This window comes from Ambystoma mexicanum, chromosome 3p (genome assembly GCF_040938575.1).
Source record: "Ambystoma mexicanum isolate Mex_15411 chromosome 3p, UKY_AmexF1_1, whole genome shotgun sequence".
NCBI classification, from domain to species: domain Eukaryota; kingdom Metazoa; phylum Chordata; class Amphibia; order Caudata; family Ambystomatidae; genus Ambystoma; species Ambystoma mexicanum.
This window is the reverse complement of record NC_090925.1, coordinates 785,003,185-785,026,236: the sequence shown is the minus strand read 5'-3', so window position 1 is coordinate 785,026,236 and position 23,052 is coordinate 785,003,185. Positions and strand designations below refer to the sequence as shown.

Below are 23,052 nucleotides of genomic sequence, written 5' to 3'. Positions count from 1 at the left end.
ACAAACTCCCCTACCCTGGTTGCAATTTATTCCCCCACGCCCGCACGCAGCACAAAATCCACATGCGCGATTTTGAGGATGGCCATGGAAATGGGACTGTGGAGGCTGAGGTATTGTGCAATAACGTTTCTGGATGTGGTGTGTACACAGAAGACTATTGTACAGAACTGATACTGTTACATGGAGAGCTCTTCAATGTGATTGGTGGATGCATGTAGAGCATTTTACCAGTACCTAATGACGGCTTGCTGGAAAGAAGAAAGTGGAAAGGGAAGAAGGACTATTTGTACTTTATTGGGGTACGGCCCTCGCCGTACATCAGGAAACGCATGTGCCACATACTACCGTTTTCAGCATGCTACCCATGGGAATGGGACAGTAGGGACTATCGCAACTGAGGGTGTGGGTCACAGGAAGGGCCGTTAATGCTCTTCTCCATTACTGTGCGTACTGAGCCGGGCTGACATGGTTGCCATTACTTGCAAAGGCAATGTAGCACAGCAGATTCGGTGCAACCTCACTTACAGGGCAATCCAATGTGGCCTGCCACTGTGTTCTGAAAAGGCACAAACAGATTGCAGAGCAGCTCTGGGGTGTGGCCTTTTGTAGGGCTGCTGTGGAGAATTTGCACCCGGAAAACAGGCCTACATTGCATATATACATGCGCAATGGCACATTGTGCTGTGTTTGTAAGCATGTACTTTCTGAAAAACACTACGTACATTGCACAACACTGTACTTTTCTGATGTCCGAGGGTCCGGATCGTGTCGCCGAAATAAGGGCCACGCGCACCGTGGGTGCAGTCGCATGGTGACGTCGCCACTGTTCTCCCTTGGGACAGCTGTCCCCAGGACGCATTTTGGGCGGAATACAGTGTACGCATGTGCATAGGCGTCCTATGCACACCGTTGCCACTTCGCTACTGAGCAATAGTGCAACACACGTGTGCCGGCCATTTTGTGAGACGCTGGGTGTTTATAGGTTCTAGCAGGTGGGATGTTTATCTGTATAGCTACCTGTAGGATGTGTGTGGGTGGATTGAACTAAGTAAAGTTTGTTCGCATATGCCGCACAGTGGCGGTGTTACCAGGACACAGAGGAACAGATACACATGCGTGTACTTGCACAACGAACAAACGTCCGCTCCCACCCGTAATTATAGATGGTGCACAACATGCGGAAATGCGGGTCATGCTGGCGTCATTCGGATGCCTCCATTGTCAATGCGGATAGGCCGTGCAGGTGCAGTGTCCGTAGGACACCTACCTTTTGCTTGATTGCACTCACTCCTACGAGGACTGTGCGCTGCTCAGCCATAACACCATTTAAAAAAAAACAATACCACATGTACAGTGTGCAACAATTTAAATATCAACATTTACTTGAACACATTGATACACACCAATAGGAAGGGGTAGCACAAGTAGATACTTATTGTGGGGAATTGGGGATTTGCACAAGTTGGTCGTGAGGGGAGGAAGGGATTGAGGTATCATTGTCACGTCTGCCATTACACAGATTTTGAAGGGATGGCGGGCTGTGACATGGGGAAGGGGTACACGTGCAAGTCTGGCAGTGCTGTTTTATTGTGTCCATAATATGCCCTTGTACGCAATCTTTTAAGGCGGCACAATTGTTCACCAATTCTTCCATCTCGGCTTCCAGACTGTCCATTTTGATATTTACAGAGTTGCTTTCCTTTCCTATGCCCGTAAGCTGTTGTGGAAGGGGTGCCGCAAGTGCTGCCTTGCTTTCCTTTCTAATATGTTCTCGTACAGAATACAAAATGTGTTAGGTGTACATGAAGCAATTATATTACATAATTTACATTCCACACTACTGTGAGTACCAATGGGGATAGTATCGTAAGCCATTGCATCATGAGGGAATTTTTCTTCCAGCTACTGTAAGGTGATTCATAATAATAATAATAATAATAATAATTTCGCATTTATATAGCGCTACGAACCCTCAGGTATTTGAGCGCTGCTTATTGTTACCCACGGTGTGTGGTGCTCATTTATCGACCTCGGAAAGGATGAAAGGCCGAGTTTGGCCCTGCCGGGATTCGAACCTGAGTTAGCAAGCTCTGCACAGATGTCAAAGCGAGCGCTCTACTCTCTGAGCCACTTGACGGGCTCACTTGCCATTGCTACGTACACACAAAACCCCTTATGCTTCTGTACTATTGTATACTGCACCACCTGCGCAATTATAGACAAACTGTATTGTGCTTGCTACATTGCAGTGATATTCTGGTCTTAGTACTTTCCCATCCTTACTCTGGCCATTCGTTCTTTGTCCCCATGCACAGTAGCAATGAGGTAAGATTGTTGAAGGGAGACATCACTTCTGTAGTTGCTGCATTCCGTTATGATGTATGCCCTATGCCTTTATGCTGTTTGCTTCATAAGTACACAGTTTGCAGACCTACTCTATTTTACATTGCAATTGATGTACGTGCTGCTGGTTGCATATGTTCCTTGTGTTTGCAGAATGGTACCACTATGTAAGAGAGCCCCTCCCTTTCTGAGCAGGTTGGATGCCACCAGATGTCGGTGATCAGACGTATACTCCAAGACTGCTGTGTGCATTAACATGGTGCCCACAGGTTCAGTATGTTGTACAGTACATTTTCCAAAAATAAGGGTATCCTGCTAAAAACCTATGCAATTCACTGGAAAAAAAACATTGCTGAAGGAACATTATTATTGAGTTGCACTAGTAAAAACCTATGAAATTCACTGACAAAAAACGTTGTTAAAGGGACGTTATGATTAAGTTGCACTAGTAAAAACATATGCAATTCACTCACAAAAACATTGCTAAAGGGACGTTATGGGTAAGTTGCACTACTAAAAAGCAATGACATTCACTGAAAAAAAAGGTTGTTAAAGGGATGATATGTTTCAGTTGCCTTAAGAAAAACCTATCAAATTCAGTGCAATAAATACTTGAAAGGAACATCACACTTACTTTGCACGAATAACAACCTATCCATATTATGGTTACAAGTAAAACAAAAAAAAACAGAAATTCGCCAGCTATGGTAACCTAAGCAACCATAACTCACGCCACCACTGTGCCCTGCTAAGACTAACAACCATGACATCAAACATGACATCGTTGTGCTTCTGACCAACAAGGGGAAGTAGTTCTCCTCCTTGTTTTCACTGACTCCAGGTTTGACACCTTGGTGAAAACACAAGATTGACACTGGGGATAGTGTACCTCCCAAAAGAAGGGCATACAGAATGTCAGACAAGGTTAAGTCCTACATCAAGGCTGAGGTTAACAAGATGTTGGATCTTGGAGTGATTGAGCCTGCCAGTAGTCCCTAGTCCAGCCCTGTGGCCTTAGTGAGAAAAGGGTGGTACCTTTGAACTTAGGTTCTGTGTGGATTATAGGACTCTGAATGCTGTCACCAGGACAGATGCTCACCCCTACCTAGAACTGATGAGGCGGTGGATACCTTCTGTGCCTCCAAGAACCTCAACACATTTGATCTCACTGCTGGCTATTGCCAAAGAGCCTTAGCAGAGCATGCCAAGGAAAAGACAGCATTCTCAACTCCAGAAGGCCTTTACCAGTTCAGGGTAATGCCATTTGGGTTGAAGATTGCAGCTGCCACTTTTCAGAGGCTTGTGAATCATGTTCTAAATGAGATGGATGATGTCTGCTTAGCATATCTGGATGATATAGCAGTCTTCAGTGCCACCTGGGAGGAACATGTAGAGAACTTCAGAATTGTGTTGGAGGTTTTTCAGAAGGCCATTTAACCATAAAGGCCAGCAAGTGCCAGATTGATCAAGGATCAGTGGTCTACCTTGGCCACAAAGTGGTGGAGGGAGGATTCAGACTCTACCCAGTAAAATACAAGCAGAACAGGAAATGCCCTACCCCCACTACACAACCCCGAGTGAGAGCCTTCTTAGGATTCTCAGGGTACTACCAAAACTTCATGGCAGACTGTGGCACCATAGCTGCCCGTCTGACTGCTCTCACTACTCCAGAGAAGCCTAAGAAGGACTTGTGGTCGGAGGGGTGTAAGAAGGCCTTCAATGGCTTAAAAGACTCCCTGTGCCAGGTCCCTGTCCTCAAGGCCCCTGACTACAAACACGCTTTTATTATGCAGACAGATGCCTCTGACACTGGTATAGGTGCTGTACTATCACAGATAGATGAGAAAGGCATGGAACACCTGATTGGATTCATCAGTCACCAGTTTAAGGACGGAGAGCTTGGCTGGTCTGCGGTGGACAAAGAATGTTTCTCTGTTGTGTGGGCCCTAAGGATGCCGAGGCTCTACCTCTATGGGACCCACTGCACTGTACAAACTGACCATAAATTGGGCTGTTGGGCCATTACTCCCTGTTCCAGCCCTTGGTAACGGGGGGTTAACACCATATTGTATACCTCCTGCACCTCGAGATTGTTGGCATTGGGCTGAGCCGGGCTACATATTCAGAGATGTGGATTATGGCAAGAATTACCAAAAATAAAAGTAATGTTCAAGAAAAGCTTTATAAAAATAGCAGTCCTCACAAAAACGTAGACTCACATACATGCAGGCTGAAAAGATGCACTAGGTAGCCAGGCAAACTGTGGATTGTACTGCAGGATGGGAAGCCAACATAGCCAAATGAATGAAAAAAAGGAAACTAAAACTGAAAATAGTTACTCTGACGTTCTTTCAAAAGCCTTTGGGTACAGTAAGAAACAGAACCTTAGCTCGCCTATAGGGTCATGGTGAGGCCTGGTGTCACATAAATTTAGAGTGCCTGGCAAAGGACGCTTAGCCCACAGGTTCTCTACTATCGTCTGTTAAGCAGGACCACATGCATCAAGCAGCCTTTGTGGTGCTTCTCTTTGCAGCAGAAGCAGAAGATCTGGTGCCGCCATTTTGATCTGGTAGGAGACTAGAAGCTCAGAAGGCAGCCGTTCTGGTCAAGCAGCAGATGCCTCACACATGCATCCATCTGCAGATTTAGGCAGCTTGCTCTCTCAAAACAGGCCGCCATTTTTCTTGATGAAATGTTCAAAAGTCTAACAGCAGTAAATGTCTGGCCTAATGCCCTTAGATTTTAGAGGCTGGGGGTTTGAAGACGTGCTTCCATCCAGAATTGGGGCTCCCTTTTGCTCTTGCTAAGTCAGGGACATTTTTCAAAATCATTTGTAGGGCACGTGGCTCCTAAAGTTAAGATGTGGATTGACCTGGTTACCCGTTTGCTAGCTGCAATCAAGCATTTGGTTTTCCAGCAGGTGATTGCTCAGTCGCTAAGAGGCCACTGAAGAAAGCGTCATTGAATCTCTACTGGAAACCCACCTTCAGCCCTAACCAAGGTCATCTGAACTGTCAGCTGTTTCCCCAGAGAGATGGCTAGGAATGCCAAACCTAGTGGAATCCTAGCAGGCTATATGTGCCATTTCATGTCCTCTGCCACAAGCTTATCATTAGTATCTTTTAATAACATGTCTTCTCCTGTTTTGCTGTCATAGCTAGAGGCCTGAGTCAGCAGGAAGTCATGTGAGGTAGAGGAAGCAATGTATTCATTGATGTTACTTATTTATTGGGTATTTGTAAGGCGCCTATACAACAAGTTGTGTTTCCAGGCACCACAAGGCAAAAAGGGAAGGGATCAGGGGACTAAATAAACAGTAGCAATAACGATAAATAAACAATAAACAGTCCTACAGGCCTTGTGACATTCAGAATGTGGAAATGCAGTGGCGGGAAGTGCAGGAGAGACGGGAGGGGTGGGGATCAGGGCTGGGCAAGTGGTAGTAGGAGCCCATGAGGGGATGTGCCATAGGGTTCCAGAGGAGGAGGCCACTGGTTAAGTTCCAGGGAGAGGTGTCCCAGGAGTGGGGATGCCTGTTGCCTGGTAGTCAAATGGGGGGCCCAGAGGGCAAGGCAGGGGGGGTGCTGGTGTCAACTGAGCAGAGGGCCTGGTAACCTATAAGACTCATGAGGGACCAGGCCGCCAGTCTCAGCTGCACTGGGGAGGTTAGCAGGGGAGGGAGAGAGGGAAAGAGGTAAGAGAAAAGACAAGTTGTTAGATGTTTCCGGAACTTGAGGTGGTCAGGTTCAAGTTGGAGAGGGGGAGGAACGTTGTTCCAAAGGGTGGCACCAGCTGAGGAGAGATATCTGCCCCCAACTCTCTGCTTGGAGAAACGTTTGATCAACAGAGAGTTGGAGCTATAAGAACAAAGAGTTCTAGCAGGAGAGTATTTAGTGAGAGAAAGTTGGAGATAGTGTGGTCTAAGGCCCCAGAAAGCCTTGAGGATGATACAGAGCGTCTTGAATTTGACCCTCATAGCCATCGGGAGCCAATGGAGAGCTTTTATGGCTGGAGAGATACGGACCCTGGGCTTGAGACCAAGGATAGTTCTTGCAACCCTATTCTGGATTAGTTGAAGGGGATGAAAGGAGGAGAGGGGCATACTGAGGAAGAGGCTGTTGCAGTAGTCCGGCCTGGAGAGTACCAGAGCTCTGGACATATTGAGCTTCTGGGTGAAGCTGAAAGTGGGCCTTCTTGGCAAGGTCCAAGGTGTGAGAGTTGAAGGAAAGAGAGGAGTCGAAAATGACCCCAAGATTTTTGGCCTCAGTAGAAGGAGAAGGGGGAGGGCACAAGGAGGGTGGCCAGAGAGCTGGCAGGAAACTGGCTGCAGGTGTCCCAATAAGATGAATCTCGGTCTTACTGGCATAAAGACAGAGACAGTTGGAAGCACTCCATATTTGAATAGCAGAAAGGCAATCAGGATGAGAGGGGAGGAAGAGGTGGTTTTAGTCGGGAGCTTGGAGGAGAGTTGTGTGTAACAGCATAACACTGGAAGTGAGAAGAGAAGGAGGCGATCAGGTGGGCAAGAGGGGCAAGGCAATGTTGAACAGCCAAGGTGAAAGTATAGAGTCCTGGGGTACATTACAGGTAGAGAGAGAGGTGGAGGAGGAGAACGGGCCCAGGTGCACCTGGGAAGGACGATTAGTTAAGAAGGAGGCCAGCCAAACCAGTACCCTGTCCATGATGCCGAGGATATCTTGGAGCCATTTTATAAGGATAGAATGGTTGACTGTGTCAAAGGCCGAGGAGAGATCAAGGAGAATGAAAGCAACAGGAGAATCAGAGTCAAGATTAGCGAGCAGGTCTTTACGGGTGCAAAGAGTTAATTGAAAAAGGCTGGATACTGCTTTCTGTGCAAATTTCTCCTCTGCAGCCACCCCTAGTTCTCATCTCCTGTAGATAAGAGTCTCCTCTGTATTTTACTAACTTTTGCTCACCCTCATCTGCTAGCAAGCTTCCTGTTAAGTGTATATGGCTCAGCCATTCGAAGTAAACCAGTCCTCCACAGGGGGTAGAGGTGTTACATTCTCACTTGGAGACACAGAGGGCTTCCTGAGTGCAGTTGAGACAGTTGCTTTGCAGTTCTGAGAACTAGGGGGTTAATTCCGCATGTGTCTCTTGACTCTGGTCAGCCGCTGTGTAAGACAAAACCTAACAGAACAAATTCGACATTGGCTGTGACTTCAATTCTCTGCATTGAGCAATATCCATATTTTTTAGGGTATTGAGGGTTTATTTGTTTCTGTTGAATGTATAATTCATAAAACCTACGGAACACATGAATAAAAACAGTATCACATTGAATACCGGCATATATATAATATGTGCACATTGACATTATAGTGTAAATATTATACACATAATACTATACCAAGGACTAGTTCAATTTCCTAATATACATCATATTCATTAAATAAAACTTTCCAACGCAATACACGCACGGATATCTTGTATTGTAATAATATTAAAATAAGCAGCATGACAATCTCTTAAATTCAACAATATTAAATAGGTTATCAGAAAGCATTTGCACCACAAGCATAACATGTGCATATTAGACTGCATAGATGTATTGTTGCATGTGCAAACATTTGTTTATAGCTTATTCCAAGCCTGTGCATTGGTGGGCAAGCGGAAGCTGGTGAAAGCTGAGTTTGCTTATTCATTCCCTGGAATAACTATTAAATGCGAGTGACAGATAGTTATCAAATTTAACTCAAGATTTAGATAAGCTTTAAGTTTGATTTTTGATCCTTTGAATCTGCAAAAATCTGATGTTTCATTGAGGACTGGCAAAAAGTATCGTTCTCCGAACATGTTCTTTGTACAGACATGACAACACTCTAATCAATTGCTGAAAATCAATGATTCTGTAGCTGTTCCGATTCGCTTATCGCTTGATGTGCCTTACACTCTGAAGTAAACTGCACTGAGAATGGGCATGTGGCTGGCTGACATACCACGGAGCAGACGTAGGGGGGAGGCGAGAGTTGGTGTGCTGCTGCATACTGGGACCTTCTGTGTTCTCCACCCGCCTGTTGCCTCACCCTGGCGTGGTGCAGTTTGTTGCGGTGCATTGCGGTGCAAATGCCCCAGAAACCGTGCATTCTTGGGTTGATGACCGGCCCTTCTATGACCACATTGATGTTTTGCCGATTTCAGGCAACCGGCTCATGGGTGATGGTGCTGAAATCCAGTGAAAGGGGTGGGGTGCCCAAATGTTATGTAGCCAGTAATGTCAGGAGGGTCCTAACAGGTAAAGATTGGTGAAACAGTGTCGACTAGTATGAGGAACAACGGTTCATCAAGCCACAAACCCACAAACAAATTTAGAGTTTTGCTGGAATCCGGGGGAAATGGGTGGTGTGTCCAAACGCCATGAAGCCAGTAATGTCCGGAGGGTTATAACAGGTAACTATGGAACATTTGGTGCAGATTGGTGAAACGGTGTGGATTTGTATAAGGAACAACGCTTCACCAAGTCAAAAATCCACAAATGTTCACTTTTATAAATATAGACATGGGCCTCAATATGAGTCTGGCGGTAGTTGTGCCGGTAAAACCAGCAGGCTGACGCCAGACTCGTGATGAATTACTGCTGCCTGACTTGCTGGAATAATCGGGGCATTACAGCCCTGGTGGTCCGGTAAGTCAGGTGGAGGCAATTGTTACTTCCCATTCTCATTCGAGTCCCATAGGGCTCAATGCGAATTGGGGAGGACGGACACACCGGCGCTGTGTGCATCAGTGCCGGTGCTGGCAGGTGCCGTTCTGCCCACCAGGGTCTGACCTGGCCGGCAAAACGGAACCCACCAGCAGACTCCTAGTTTGCTGGTCCGGAAACAACGGTGCCGGAAAGCTTACCGGCATCGTTGTTTCCGGACCGGCAAACTTGTAATGAGGCCCCGTGGTCTTACCCAACACATGCTTAGAGCTATTCGAGATTAAATGCGGTTCTAAAAACAGATGGGACAGGCCAATATTTGTCGAAGGACTTTATACATAGAAAATCTTTTGGTTACTTTGAATTTCTCTCATCCGCCCCTGTTGTCCAAGAAGGTGAAAACAAATCAACACTTAATGATCAATGTGATAGTAAATATTAACATTGTTTTTGTCATTTTTCCTCTTTTCTTTATGTTTGTGTTTTTTGAATTATCCCTCACAGTCCTACCCTTTACCCTCCCTTAATGGCCAACCCAATGAATGCTTAATGAAATGAATATATGAATTTCATATGAAATTATTTATACAATCAATAACAAAATTGGGTTCATCTTTGAAAATGTAATTTATTATTTTGCAAATGTTGAATGATTAGCCCTGACTTGAAAAAGACAATGTATTCGTTGAAACACATGTTATCACAAAGGGCATTGTAAAGAGCACAACAAAATGTTCAAATAAAAGATACCAATCTTTTAAAAAAACAAAGAGAATGAGGGTCATTTGTTTTCTCCTTCTTGGACAACAGGGGCGCATGAGAGAAATTCAAAGTAACCAAAAGATTTTTTGTGTTGAAGTCAAAACGGAGTAGAGGAGCCAGAACTCCGTTGTCACAATCCCATGCGACCGTGAAAGGTTAACTAACAGCTATACAAAAGGGCGCTGAGGTCCATCTGTAGGGGAACCCTAACAAGAAAGGCCCCTCAGTAAGATTTTATTACTTTATACATAGAGCAGCCAAGGAATTGTCTGAGCTCTCTCTAAACTCAGGACATCCATTAAAAGCAACTTATTTAAAATCTTATGTTCAGTACTCCATATTGAAACCCATAAACGTGCTGATGCAAAAGGAAGTTAAGATTGGGGTAGGATTAGTCTTGTAATATAATAATTCCTCTGGAGAAATTGCCAAAATAGATTTAAGAAACTTTCTCTCAGTAAGTGCAATCTGGTCAAGGGCACTAACAGCCACCAGTCCAGCAGCATAAAGTGAAACACCCGCACTTTAGCTTCATAAACATTAAGGGCCGGAATAACAGCCTGTCCACCATATGTGGCATAAAAGTGCAGACTGCCCATGTTCCATTGGTTCAGTGTACAGGCAACGTTGTCGATCTGAGGCGGCCATGACCTGATGATTCTGAGAAGTATTATTTTATCTTTGATTAATCCAGCCTCCAATTAATAGGAATCCGGGTTTGAAAAAGCCAAAAAGAATTAACCTGGGCCGTAGTACGTTTTACAACCATTGTATTAGATTTTACTAAAGGCAAACTGATTGGTAACGAAGCCCTCGACAACACACAATGACAAATCATTTACTAGATTCTCTGTACACACCCATTAATTCTCCCTATGAAAATATACTTGTTGGAGGGGAAGGAAATAAATAAGATGGACGGTAAAGGTCATAGATATTATTTTTAAACACAGCCACATTGCTGATTAGGTAAATTGTAACCTTTTTAGACCATATGCAATAATGTCATGCTCGTGCTTCCTTTACACCATCTACTTTAATGAAAGTGAGAGGTGCCACTAGGCATGGATATAGAATGCATGTAGGCTTTTAAAAGAACTGAACTTGAAAAACAGCTTTAGCTTTTTAATTACACATTTATTCATTTTTAAAAAGGTAAATGTGAAATTGCCCATACATTTGTTTTTATACAATATACAGAAGAATCCCTAGCAGGAAAGCATTTTAAGTCCAATTTGAGGCTGCCATTCTGCGAGCCGGCATGCCAAGCAAGACAGTCGGCCAGATTCTCAGACAGGAGCGCAGAGAATGCGTCGTTATATTTGTGCTACTTTCTGAAATGCCCAGGTCACCTTAGCTGGACAGTGCATCTTTGCACTACTGTCCAGCCCCTACTGAAATGCTCGTCGGGAGGGGCTGGACAGTGGTGCAAAGATGCGCTGTCCAGCACCGTTGCATGCATTAGAAAATGTATGACAGGCTCCCCGCAACCACGTGAGTGCATGGCACAGAGTTGTGAAATGATTAAAGATTTGTCTCCTTCCTCTCCACCCGACTAACCCCCCCCCCACCCCCGACCTTCTTGTTTACAGATCCGCCTGAGCACCTGGGGACCAATTCCGTTGGTGACGGTGCGCTGACAAATACCATTAACATTAACTTTAAAAAGCATTTCCATCCCTGTTTGGGGGGTGGAAGTGCTAGTGTGACGGCCGCCGTTTAACCTGCGGCCGTCACACTCCAAAAACAAATCATGACAGGGTCGGAAATGGTCCTGCCATGATGTTCACCTCCCTCAACTCCGGTTCTGAACAGGCGCAGGCGGAACACCCTTATTTCTGCGCATTTAAAAGCGCATCCCATTTGTGAATTCACAGTGAATGTTTAAATGTGCAGAAACACCCCCTTATTTTCACAAATGCATGAGTGGGGTGAAAAGGGCATCTGAATGAGCGCATCTAACCTGCACTCATGCAGCCGCCCCTTGAGAATTGGGGAGATAACCCCCATTTCTCTAAGCACAGTTTGGGGCTTACGAGTAAAATATACTCTACCTGCATAGCAGCTACGGTGCTACCACGCCAGGGTTGTTAATGGGCACATGCATATTGTAAGCATCTCATGCCAGAGGCAGTAGGCGTTTTAAAGGATGGTTACATGAATGTTGCTTAAAGCCTTCATGTTCTCACTGTTGGCACCGTCCCTGGTTGGTACCTGTTTGCCTCACCGCTGCTGGTATGCCAAATGAATAGTGCACATCGGCAAGTATAGGTAGCCATCTTATAAACGCATGTTAGTGATGCAGTTACACACCCCAGTGTCTTTCATGCCGAATCATTTCAATTGAGCTCCTGACATTTTTGAAAAAAAACAGGGGGGAGGGGCATTCTAGCAGATGGAAATCTGTCAAAGAGTAGAAAATCTGAAACTTCACAAAAACTGGTGCTCACTTGTGTCCAGTAGCCAACTAATGGCAAAGCGTGGTCCACACTGAGATTTGTTTACTACAGTGCTTAGATTCCCTGCCATGCCCTTACCTCCCCACCCCTCTTCTCAATGACACACCCACGTCATCAAGGGCTGAAGTGCATTTGCAATCGCTAGCTCCCGCTACCCCAGCTATATGACGGCTTGGCGCATGATCACACACTTCTCAACGCTAAAGGTGACTTGCGTGGGCCATGGTCCAAAGTGATCATCTGTTGCCTTGTATGTCAAACATGCTTGCCAGAATGTATTCCTACACTGGCTGGTGGTTCCCACCGAAGAGTAGAAGAATGATGCAGTGGGTCTACAGAATGAAGAAGCTGTGGACCATGCATTGTGTCAGTGCAGAGGTGTTCCTCAACTTGGGGTGAGGATGAGAGCATTAGGAAAGATAGATCACTGCCCTGATCATGGCATATATCGTGTGTGTGTGTGTGTCCGGCTGCCGGTTCTGCGGGTTGGTAAGAAACCACGTATTTTCTGGCGCCGGACCTTATATGTCGCGACCAGTTAGGTTGTGTGTCAGAAGCGAGTAAATGAAAAGTTTTTCCGAATTATGAATTCCGGAATTTTGCGGTAATTATGAACTGCGAATACTTTTTGTAATGGTCACTTTATGATGGACATGTGGACATGGTATTTTTACCGCCTTGGGTATAATTGAATGGTTTTATGTGTTTACTTCCTATGTTATTATCTAATTGACATGTTCTGGAATGTGGGACACTTGAATATATATTGATATAGACCAGAATGAAGTGGCCCTGAGGAAGGACATGATCATCCGAAATGCACAGGCCAATGCTTAGCATCTTGTGTTGATGCATCTGCAGGAGAGCGATGGCTAAATGCAAACATATGAATGAATACTTCAGAAAATAAAGGCATTTTCCATCCATTCTTCAAACCTCATTATTACGCCTCAGTACTTTCTCGAATAGTTAAGAGTAGTTGGGAGTGCATCCCACGCCGCCGGCTTCACGGCCAAGGCCTTGTTTGTTCTTCAATTCAGGGTGCCATTTCACGGAGGCACCTTATTAGAGGGTTTGCACCCCATGCAGCATTATTAAACATTGTGTTACAAACCCAAATACATATTAAATTAGGTTGTGCACGCTCACCTCTCCTAAATGTAAAGTCTTGTCACTTCAGTTTAGAATGTTGAAGGCTGCTTTATTGGCATATAATTGCCCTGATCTGTTAGCACATAGCGTGCCCAATCGCATACAGAGTGCCCCCTGTGTGCAATTATATGCCAATAAAGCACACTCACAATTCTAAACTATAGCGAAAAGACTTTTCATTTGCTCGCTTCTGACACACAACCTAACTGGTCACGACATTTAAGGCCCAGCGCTGGACCATACGTGGTTCTTGCCAACCCTTTCTTGTGTTCCTAAACTTCCTGGTGGCCCCACGATTTTCCTAGGATCGTTAGGATTCTGGGGTGCAGGAGGCGGTGAGAGGTACACAAATGGCTCAGAACAGCCTCTTATGCCAAGGTATGCCGGTCATGGAATACGGCAGGTGCCGCTTTGCATTCTCCAGTACATTGCAGGCAATCAGCATGCACAGAAGGATTGCCAAATTAGGCAGAAAGGCCCGCAACCTGCACAAACCCATCCCTTTTTACCAGCGTTGATGGGCTAGTGCCAGAACATTGCTGCTAACACATGTTAGAGACCTTGTTTGATTGCTTGAAAAGGATGTACATCTTTCATTACTAATCAGAATGACGTCTGGGAAATTTACAAAATGTAGCTTTTGGAGGAATGCCAAATTTCCCAGGAGAATAAGTGCAATAATAGTAGTAGAACACTTTCAGATTGGGCTTCACGCGGGATTCCTGCAATAACAGGTGTGCTTGGGACATGTCAACATTTCCCATTGAATGTGGCAGATGGTAATCCAGTCTTGGGTGCGCCGGCTTTCTGGGAATTGTAGTCCTTATTTAAAATGAGAGTATCCAGGACTGCAAGTCCCAGAATCCAAAGAAAAACAGGACTGCGCTACCATCTCCCAAAGTAATGGGGCATGTTGGAATGTCTTTTCAATTCCAGATCTAATGGCACTCAATTTACCTAAGAAGGATGAAGAGCTGAGTGGACCTTATCGAGAACCAAACCTGTGCACTGCAGGCTGGTCCCAGATCTCTGCAGAGAGCTCCTTAGTGGCCGAGCCATCCTTCCAGCCCAACCAATCAATGGGCAAACAAAATACCAATCGCTGCGATACTTGAAGCAACACGGACAGGACCATCCCCTTATCTCAGGAACCAGCAGAATGAAGGCCGTCCTTCCTTTAACAGGGGGTTCACGAATTGTATAGGTCACTCAATAAAGTTAGGCAAGCACCAACATGACCGATTATACAATGAGGACTGAGAGCTGAGACAAGGAGATGCGACTACATGGAAAGGGGACGTCTACTGGTGCAAGGACTGGAGTTTTAGCACTCATCATATTGGATAGTTGCTGTTAGGGCTTCAATAATTGCTTTTGTTATTTGGTGTTCGTCTGTCCGTGCTGCTATGCCCATGGGCAACTGTCCCAGCGCGTTATAAATAAATAAAATAAATAAATAAATAGGCACTGCTCCACCGAATGCGAGGACCTTGAGATGAGAGGTCCTTAATGCAGTCACCGCATGCTGCAGCCACTCGCCTGGCTCACCACACTACAGCTGCTCAGGTGGGACGCCAACCCACCACTACTCACCTGGGGAGCACAGCGGGGAGGATCTGAACTTCTGCATCACTGGGTGATCTTGTATTGACTCCAGTTCTGCTCTGTCAGAATAACCTGTAAAATAAACATTCAGTCAAGCAACTGTGAAGGAACACCTGTCTCTAGTAGCATAAAGTAATTAAACAGAATAGATCGTGTTGCTTTATATCTAAGTGGACTTTTATTGAGAATGTTTTGGCAAAAATGTGAAGCAGCAGTCTTTAATAATAACAATTTCATTAAACATTATAATAGGAACAAATATATTGTTCAAAAAGTTGCTTGACAAATGATAATTGCCTGACATAATCACTTTACAAAAAATATTCCTGGCGCCTTTATTAATGAGTCCTTTTCCTCTTAATAGTAAATAGAGGCATTGTATTGAAGAGAATTTTAATAAAGTGCCCTTGTTCCCCCCTATAACAAAGTGCCCTTGTTCCCCCTATAATAAAGTGCCCTTGATCCCCTATAATAAAGTGCCATTTTTCCCCCTATAATAAAGTGCCCTTGATCCCCCTATAATAAAGTGCCCTTTTCCCCCTATAATAAAGTGTCCTTGAGCCCCCTATAATAAAGTGCCCTTTCCCCCCTATAATAAAGTGCCCTTGATCCCCCTATAATAAAGTGCCCTTTTTCCCCCTATAATAAAGTGCACTTGATCCCCCTATAATAAAGTGTCCTTGATCCCCCTATAATAAAGTGCCCTTGATCTCCCTATAATAAAGTGCCCTTGTTCCCCCCTATAATAAAGTGCCCTTGATCCCCCTATAATAAAGGGCCCTTTTTCCCCCTATAATAAAGTGCACTTGATCCCCCTATAATAAAGTGCCCTTTTTCCCCTATAATAAAGTGCCCTTTTTCCCCTATAATAAAGTGTCCTTGATCCCCCTATAATAAAGTGCCCTTGTTCCCGCCTATAATAAAGTGCCCTTGATCCTCCTACATGTTTCACAGACTGATTTGATTGATGCTTTACATTTGACAGGCACTTATGCTCTCAGGCGGCTCAGATTCCAGATTTTCATTTAATCTATTTTGATATGATGGAAAGTGTGCACTTGATTTTGAATGTGGTTTTACCAATGCCGCTCCCCTGTGTATAGTCTGCATTCCCTTTTTTGATTTAACACAATGTTGCACTGTTTGCTCATATTCGGGTTAATTCAGTCCAGATGGTGTGTACACCTGCCTCAAATGAGTAACACAATTGTGTTGTATTATGTCCTTGGTGCTCTGATTCACGTGTAGGAATATCCATAATCCTGGATTTTATCATTCTAGTAGTGTACTACAGGGTTTCGAGGAGTTCCTCTTTTGTTACCAGAGTCCAGCACGGTCTGACATCAACACTAGGATCGAGAAAACACTCCAAAATGACTAATCTGTATCACGCCTATAGCTGTTGACCAAGAGTGAGCCTACTCGTGCTTGAAAAGGGTCTTGATCGAAGCACAACAAATGATGTACAAATACAAATGTGAAAACACTGACTCTGGGCCTCATTAAGAGTTCGGAGGTAGCCATGTCCGCCTCCAAACTCGGGTCCGGGTCTGTGGTCCCTGAATGGGGAAATACCGGGCCATTCCGAGTTTGGAGGGCCCAGTATTTCCCCATTCAGGGAACCCGGACCCAGACCATCCCCGTTCCCATTCGAGCCCGATAGGGCTCAATGGGAATGGGGAGCATGCTAACAACGGGCCCATTAATGACGGGCCCGTTGTTAGCATGCTGGTCCCCTTGCGGGACCCGCAAAGGACATCTGGTCTGACCAGACGTCCAGAGCGGGTCCTGCAAGGGGACCTCGTAATGAGGCCGTACGGGCTTAACAACACCGGCACCTTTACCAGCGCCGTTAACCCATTACCGCCTCACTTGTACTGAGGCCCTCTGTCTCCAAATGGACTGTCTAATAATTGTCATCTTTTACTTATATAAAATGATTGAGCACAAGTTGGACAACACCCAATCCACAGTGCACCGCAACCAGGATTGCCTAGCATAGCCTCTGTTTTTTATACACACAGTAGCACAACAACAATGAAGGCGGCTCCAATTGGAAAGCCCTACTGAGGTCAGAGTGCCAATGGTGCATCTGCTTACATTTCACTTATTCTTATTTTCTGTGAGCTGCCCATTACCTATTTGGTGCGGTGAAAAAGGGCACTATTTTTTTCCTTAGCACATCTAGTGGGGGGATCAGAGGGGCGTCCTCCCCGAGCTAGAGGATGATGGCCCCGGGGTTGGTATGCAGAGGATCACCTTGTGATCCTTACTTAGCCTCCCACCACTGGGCAGGGGAACGTCACATGATAGACAACATTGTTATTGTTCCTTTTGAGGGCCTTGCCAGGATACCCCTAACTTCACGCAGGACATCCCATCTGCAACTCAGGCTCAACAAAATGCAGGCCTGACCTACGCAGAAACTATCATAAACCACTCCAAGGCACTGACAACAGCTACCATTGGGCTCACTACTGATACACCTCTGCTGTGGTCCATGTACAACTGTGCACATGCACAGAGTTACACAGACAGGAATTTGAAGAATGCATAGTGGCTGCTTAATTCTGAGGTACAGCTGCTGCTCAGATTACATCCTAACATATTGTCAAGATTCACTCCCTTTGCTTACCTTCCTCCCACTTGGGGGCCTGATTTGGGGTTCATTGCCTACTGGAATTTCCTTCCAAACCTTACTAGACAGTTCTGTGGTGGTTTGGGAGCTTTACATCCATATTTCCCTTTTCACTTCCTATCTGGATCCATTCCAGGTTTTTGGCAGCCAGTATGCTGCTTTAATCAAAAGACTAGGAATGTCTGGCCAACTGCTTTATCTCCACTCTTGCAAGACACGATTGGATGGAGGATAAGCAGCACCTGTGGCTGGTAGGTGCTAGCAAACAGCACCCTACGGCGTGTACTCGTTAGGCAGCTTTAAAAGCCCCTCTTTGCTTCATTCCAGCACTGATCATTGTTCCTGTTTGTGACCAGTCCCTTGTTCTTATTCTTAGTGTCTAGTTCCTAGTCTTTTATTTCTTGTTCCTGGATCCGTGGATTTCTAATTTAGTGTGCTTATTAGTATTTTCAGCTTCCTGGATTCCCGTTATGCCTTCCTCTATTTTGCAGTCAGCACTTCCTAGTGCCTGATTTTTTTTTTTTTTTTTTTTTTTTTTTTTTTTATTTGTATTTAATCAAAAGATTTTTACAAAGTTTGAGGTTTCTGTCTGTGTCTGTAAGCGTGGCGAAGATAAAAAGGAAAGAAGATGATAAAATGAGAACAGCTCTCTAAAAATGTGCCTTTATCGGCCAGTTTATGGCTTCCAAGATTTTGTAGGATGCTATTTGCCATGATGTTTTGTCGCCTCCAATCAAACGAGACCAACATGTTTCTTCGTCCTCTATGATGAAATCTGAGAAGGTTGCTTTTAAGTATCTTCTTCTTATATGTTGGTTTGAGGCACATTTTAGGAGCAAGTGGCGGATTGTTTCCTTTTCTTGTGTCTCACAAAATCGACAATTATTGTTCTCCGACTGGCCTCTAATTGTCAGGATCTCGTTTGTCTGCAAGACATTTAGACGGGCTCTCATCAGCATGTCTCTCCCTTTCCTGGATGGGAACTTCTTTATATATTCCTGGAGTTCATTGAGTTTTTTCGTGGTTGACGGCAGGTGTAAGGTTAGTTTGTTTTTTCCTGCTGTCTCCAGGGTGCTTATCCAGTCGAGTTCTTTGATTTTGGTGAAGGTTCTCTTTGGGTACTTTATTAGTTGTTCTTCGTCTGCATTGACCTGTTCTAGCAAGCTGAAGTTTTCTTCTTTCCATTTTTTGAGGGTTTTGCTTGTATTCCTTTCTATTTCGAGGTTGATGAGAAAGTATATTGATGGTGGTTCAGCCATCCGGCATTTCCTGAACAGTCTTAGAGACGATTGTGAGACTGAACTTCTGAGAGAGGGTAAACTGAGCTCTCGTCGAATTGAGGCTATTGGGGTCGAGTTTGGGAGACTGAGGACTTTTCGCCAGAACTTTGCCTCAATTTTTGTCCAAATGGATCGTGGTAAGTTCATCATAGCATCTCCCCCATATGTTAGTGTCGGCATCACCTTTTTCTTGTAGTATTCTAGCACAGGGATAAGTGAGAATCTTCCAAACTTTTTGTCTATGGCCCTGGCTTGGGCTGCCAATTTGTTGGCTTTGGACATCAGGACCGATTGCATGGCTTTGTCTTGCGAAGAGGAGTCTAGGGTTACTCCTAGGTATTTGAAGTTAAACACTCGCTCGATCAGTGATCCTTCCAAAGTTAGTTTCAATTTTTCTGTTTTCCTGGTCGCTTTTTCCAGTACTAAGAATTTTGTTTTCTTTACGTTTATTTCCAGTTTGTTTTCTTGCATATACCCTTGGAGCTTTGTCAGTTGACGCTGCAGACCAATCGGTGTATGATCCATTAGGACCAGGTCGTCTGCATAAAGCAAACGTGTTATCGGGGTTTTGCATATTTTTGGGGGAAATGCTCTAATTGTTGGGTCCTCGTTTTGGATGTCTCCAATGAATGCCAAAAACAGGGCCGGGGCCAGCGGGCACCCCTGCTTCACTCCTCTCGCTGTTGGGATGGGTGCTGATAGCAGGCCGTTTTGGTCAAGTCGGATGCGTATTGAGGTGTCGGTGTATAGTGCTTTGATCGGGTTTAATATAGACGGTGGACATTCCCAGGTCTCCAGTTTGGACCATAGGCGGGCCCTGTCTATCCGATCGAATGCTTGTGTCAGATCGATGAATGCCACAAAAATTCTCGTTCCTCCTTCCAGTACTCTGTTTTTCAGCACGTTTAGTATTAGGATGTTGGCTGTCGTGCCCAGGTTTCTTTTGAATCCTGTTTGGAGTGGGTCGTTACAGGGTGATTCCTCCATCCAGATCTTGAAGCGATCGAGAAGCATTGAACCAAACACTTTGCCGATGACGTCCAGGAGCGCAATCGGTCTGTAATTTTTCGGGTCTTTTTTGTCTCCTTTCTTGAATATTGGAACGATTGTTGCTTGTTTCCATGAGGGTGGTATCGTTTTTAAGTTGCAACTTCTGCCAAAGATTTTGCTTAGCAGGCTTGGCCACTCATTTTCAAGTGTTTTTAGATCGGAGTTTGTGATCCCGTCGGGTCCTGGGGCGTGAGAGTTTTTTAAGCCTCTGATTTTCATTTGGATTTCATGTGGGTCGTCAATGATTATCCATGGCTCCGTAGACATTCCGACCTGTAATTTTAAGTTGGAACTTGGTGCCTGGTACATAGTAGTGAAGTGTTTTGTCCAAGTAGTTTCCCCAATCTCGTTTATGATTGTATTTTCTTGGGTTTCGTTAGCCGCTCTCAAGATTTTCCAGAATTCTTTTGTGTTCTTGCCACTTATCGCTTTTAGAATGATTTCAGCATCTTGTTGGTAGAGAGACAGTCTGTGGCCTTTAACCCATGCTTTGTATAGTTTGGTTTCCGCTTCTGCCGCTCTCACAGCCCCTGGAGATCCTGAAGATTTTGCTTTGCGCTGTATTTTTCGCAGTGCCCGACGTTTCTCCACCAGTGTTAGGTCGTACACATGTCTTGGGGGATTTTCACTGTTTGTTTTTGTTTTACGAGTCTTCTTAAACTTCGTCAGGAATGGCGTATAATCTGTAGTATTTTTGCCCAAGTGATTTAGCATTGAGCTGAATCCTTTTTCTATTTCCTTGATGGCCTCAGTTGTAAGGTATAGACGATTTCCCTTCGTGTTGGCTATGACTTGGTGCTCAACATACTCGTTCTGTGGCCTTATTGACATCCAGGTTGTTGACAGGGGGTTGTGGTCGCTGGCTGTGACTCTTGTAATTTCAAAATCTTTCGTTATTGCCAGTAATGGTTCAGTGACGTAGATGTAGTCTATTGTACCTGCCAGTTCCTTCATTTCCCATGATGGCGGGCGATTTGGGTCTGGGAATGCTTCGTGCAAATTGTGAAGGTTTCTTGAATTCATCAATTTGACCCATAGGTTGCCGCGTTGTTTGCCTGTTGAGTTGTGGCCTAGGTGCGCCACTCTTTCTTCCGAGCTCATACACGTAGCGTTCAGGTCACCGCATATGAGGAAGTATGTTACCAGATGTTCCGATAGTGCCTCATCTATCGCGTCCTCCATTTTTTCTATGTAGGCGGTAGGCTCTATACTTGCGGGGTTCCAGTAGGTATTTACTACGATTAAGGTGACTTTCTCGTAGGCGTTTTTAACGGTGCTCCACCGTCTCCATGCCGCCTTAACCATCAGGATCATTTGGTTGCTGATCAATGTTTCTTCTAGTTTGATCCCTGAGTCTTTTTTGGTTGCGATCAGTAATCCCGACGAAGGTCTTCCTCGACTTCCTTGTTTGGCTGGTGCAAGGATGACTTCGAACCCCCCTATTGCAGGGGGTTCAGTCAGCCAGGTTTCTTGGAGGCATAGAAGATCGTATAATCCCAGGTCCATGTCTTTTGGAGACAATAAGTGGGTATGTCCTCTCGTGTTCCACGAGCACATTTTTAGTTCGCACTTTGAGGGGGTCGCGCGACGTCTGTCATGTAGACTGTGCTCGTCTCTCGCTGGTTGCTATGTTTGCTTTTTTCCCCTCAGAATTTTGGGCAACCAGGACCATATGTCTTTCGTGGGTTCACATCTTTTTTGGGGAGGTTTTTCTGTTGGGAGTTTGGCTGTTATTTCTGAAATTTCCTTGGCCTTATTAAGTTTTTTTGTGTCTTTGGTTTTTATAAGACTTTCGTGATTTTTGTTTTCTTTCGAGGCTTGTCGCTTTTCCCTCAGTTTCTCTTCAGCTCCCCGGACTCTTGCTCTGTCCTTGTTTTTTTCAGACGACTTATTGCGACCCATTCTTCCTAAGGCACTTATTGGGTGTCTGTCTGCTTCCTTTTTACTGGGATTAGTACGCCTTGTGTTTTCAGCCTCCCTTTTATTGTCTTCTTCACTTTTGTTTGATTGCACTTTAACTTCGTAGCCCATTTCGTCCAGCTCTTCACTACAGTCGAGGATCAGGTTTTTCAACGTTGTTGATGTTACATAGAGTACCGTTTTTGCTTTTGTATTTTCGTGGCTTGGCTCTACTACAAGCAGATCTTCTGATTTTATTTTATTCAGCTTTCGAATGTATTTAAACAGTGTTAACACTGAGTTTCGGTTCAAGATTATTTCGTCTCTGTTTTCTTTCACTTGTGTGATCTTTATACGCCATTTAGCTTTGTCCACTTTTTTCGGTTTTAGGTTGTATTTCTGTGTTCTGGATCTGTACCGAAAGATCGTTTCTCCTTTGTCTCGTGACGAGCTGAGTCGTTTTTCAGTATTGGGTTTGTTATGGGCGTTCGTGGATTGGGAACGCGGTCTACCCGGTGTTATGTTTCTAGACGGCTTTCTTATGTGTTTGTGATCGTTCCGTCTACCTGCCGATCTCCTTCTTGATTTACCGCGTTCACCCCCTTTCTGTCTTGAGGAGTTGTATCTTTGTTCTTTTTTCCAGTTTCCTGAGGTCAGATTGTCTCTGGGTCTCGATTTCGACCTTCCGTTTTCTTTTTTTGTTTCTTTCTGCATCCTTTTTGGCGTTGTCTGTCTTTCTGCGTCAATCGGACTGGCGCCCTTGTTTATTGCATTCTTCACGTTTTCCCTATAATTTTTTGCTGCTTTTCCTCTAGTCGCTTCTTCGTTACTTCTTATGAATTCTGTATTTTCCTTTCCTTTGTGTGATTGTGATGTTGGTGCTTCACTGGAGCAATGTGCAACTGGACTCATGGGCGAATTCTCTGCCAGATGTTGGCTCAGATTCATCAATTCTTCATCTTCGATGCGTTCAATTGTTGATGGGGATAGGGTAAAGGTTCTTTTTTTTGGCGTTTCAGTTATTGGCGGTGATAAACTGGTGATTCTTTTTTCTGAAATTTCAGGATTTTTTGTTTGCCTCGGCTCTATTTCTTTGTCCTTCATTTGTGGTTTTTCCTTGTGTTTTACTGGTCGTGTGAAAAGTTGAAAAATACCTTCTGCAGTTTGGTTTCCAGTTGGGGGTTGTCTAGATGGTGGTCT

The 23,052-nt window shown here is 44.7% G+C and overlaps 1 protein-coding gene across 1 annotated transcript in view; it reads right to left on the bottom strand.

Annotated features, from left to right (window-relative positions):
* LOC138580873 (uncharacterized) overlaps nucleotides 1-23,052 on the bottom strand; it is a 570,368-nt gene that overhangs the window by 67,925 nt on the left and 479,391 nt on the right. Inside the window, exon 9 of the mRNA XM_069651760.1 lies at nucleotides 14,974-15,057. Within this exon, the coding sequence (XP_069507861.1) occupies nucleotides 14,974-15,057 (84 nt within the window). The remainder of the gene's footprint in view (nucleotides 1-14,973; nucleotides 15,058-23,052) is intronic.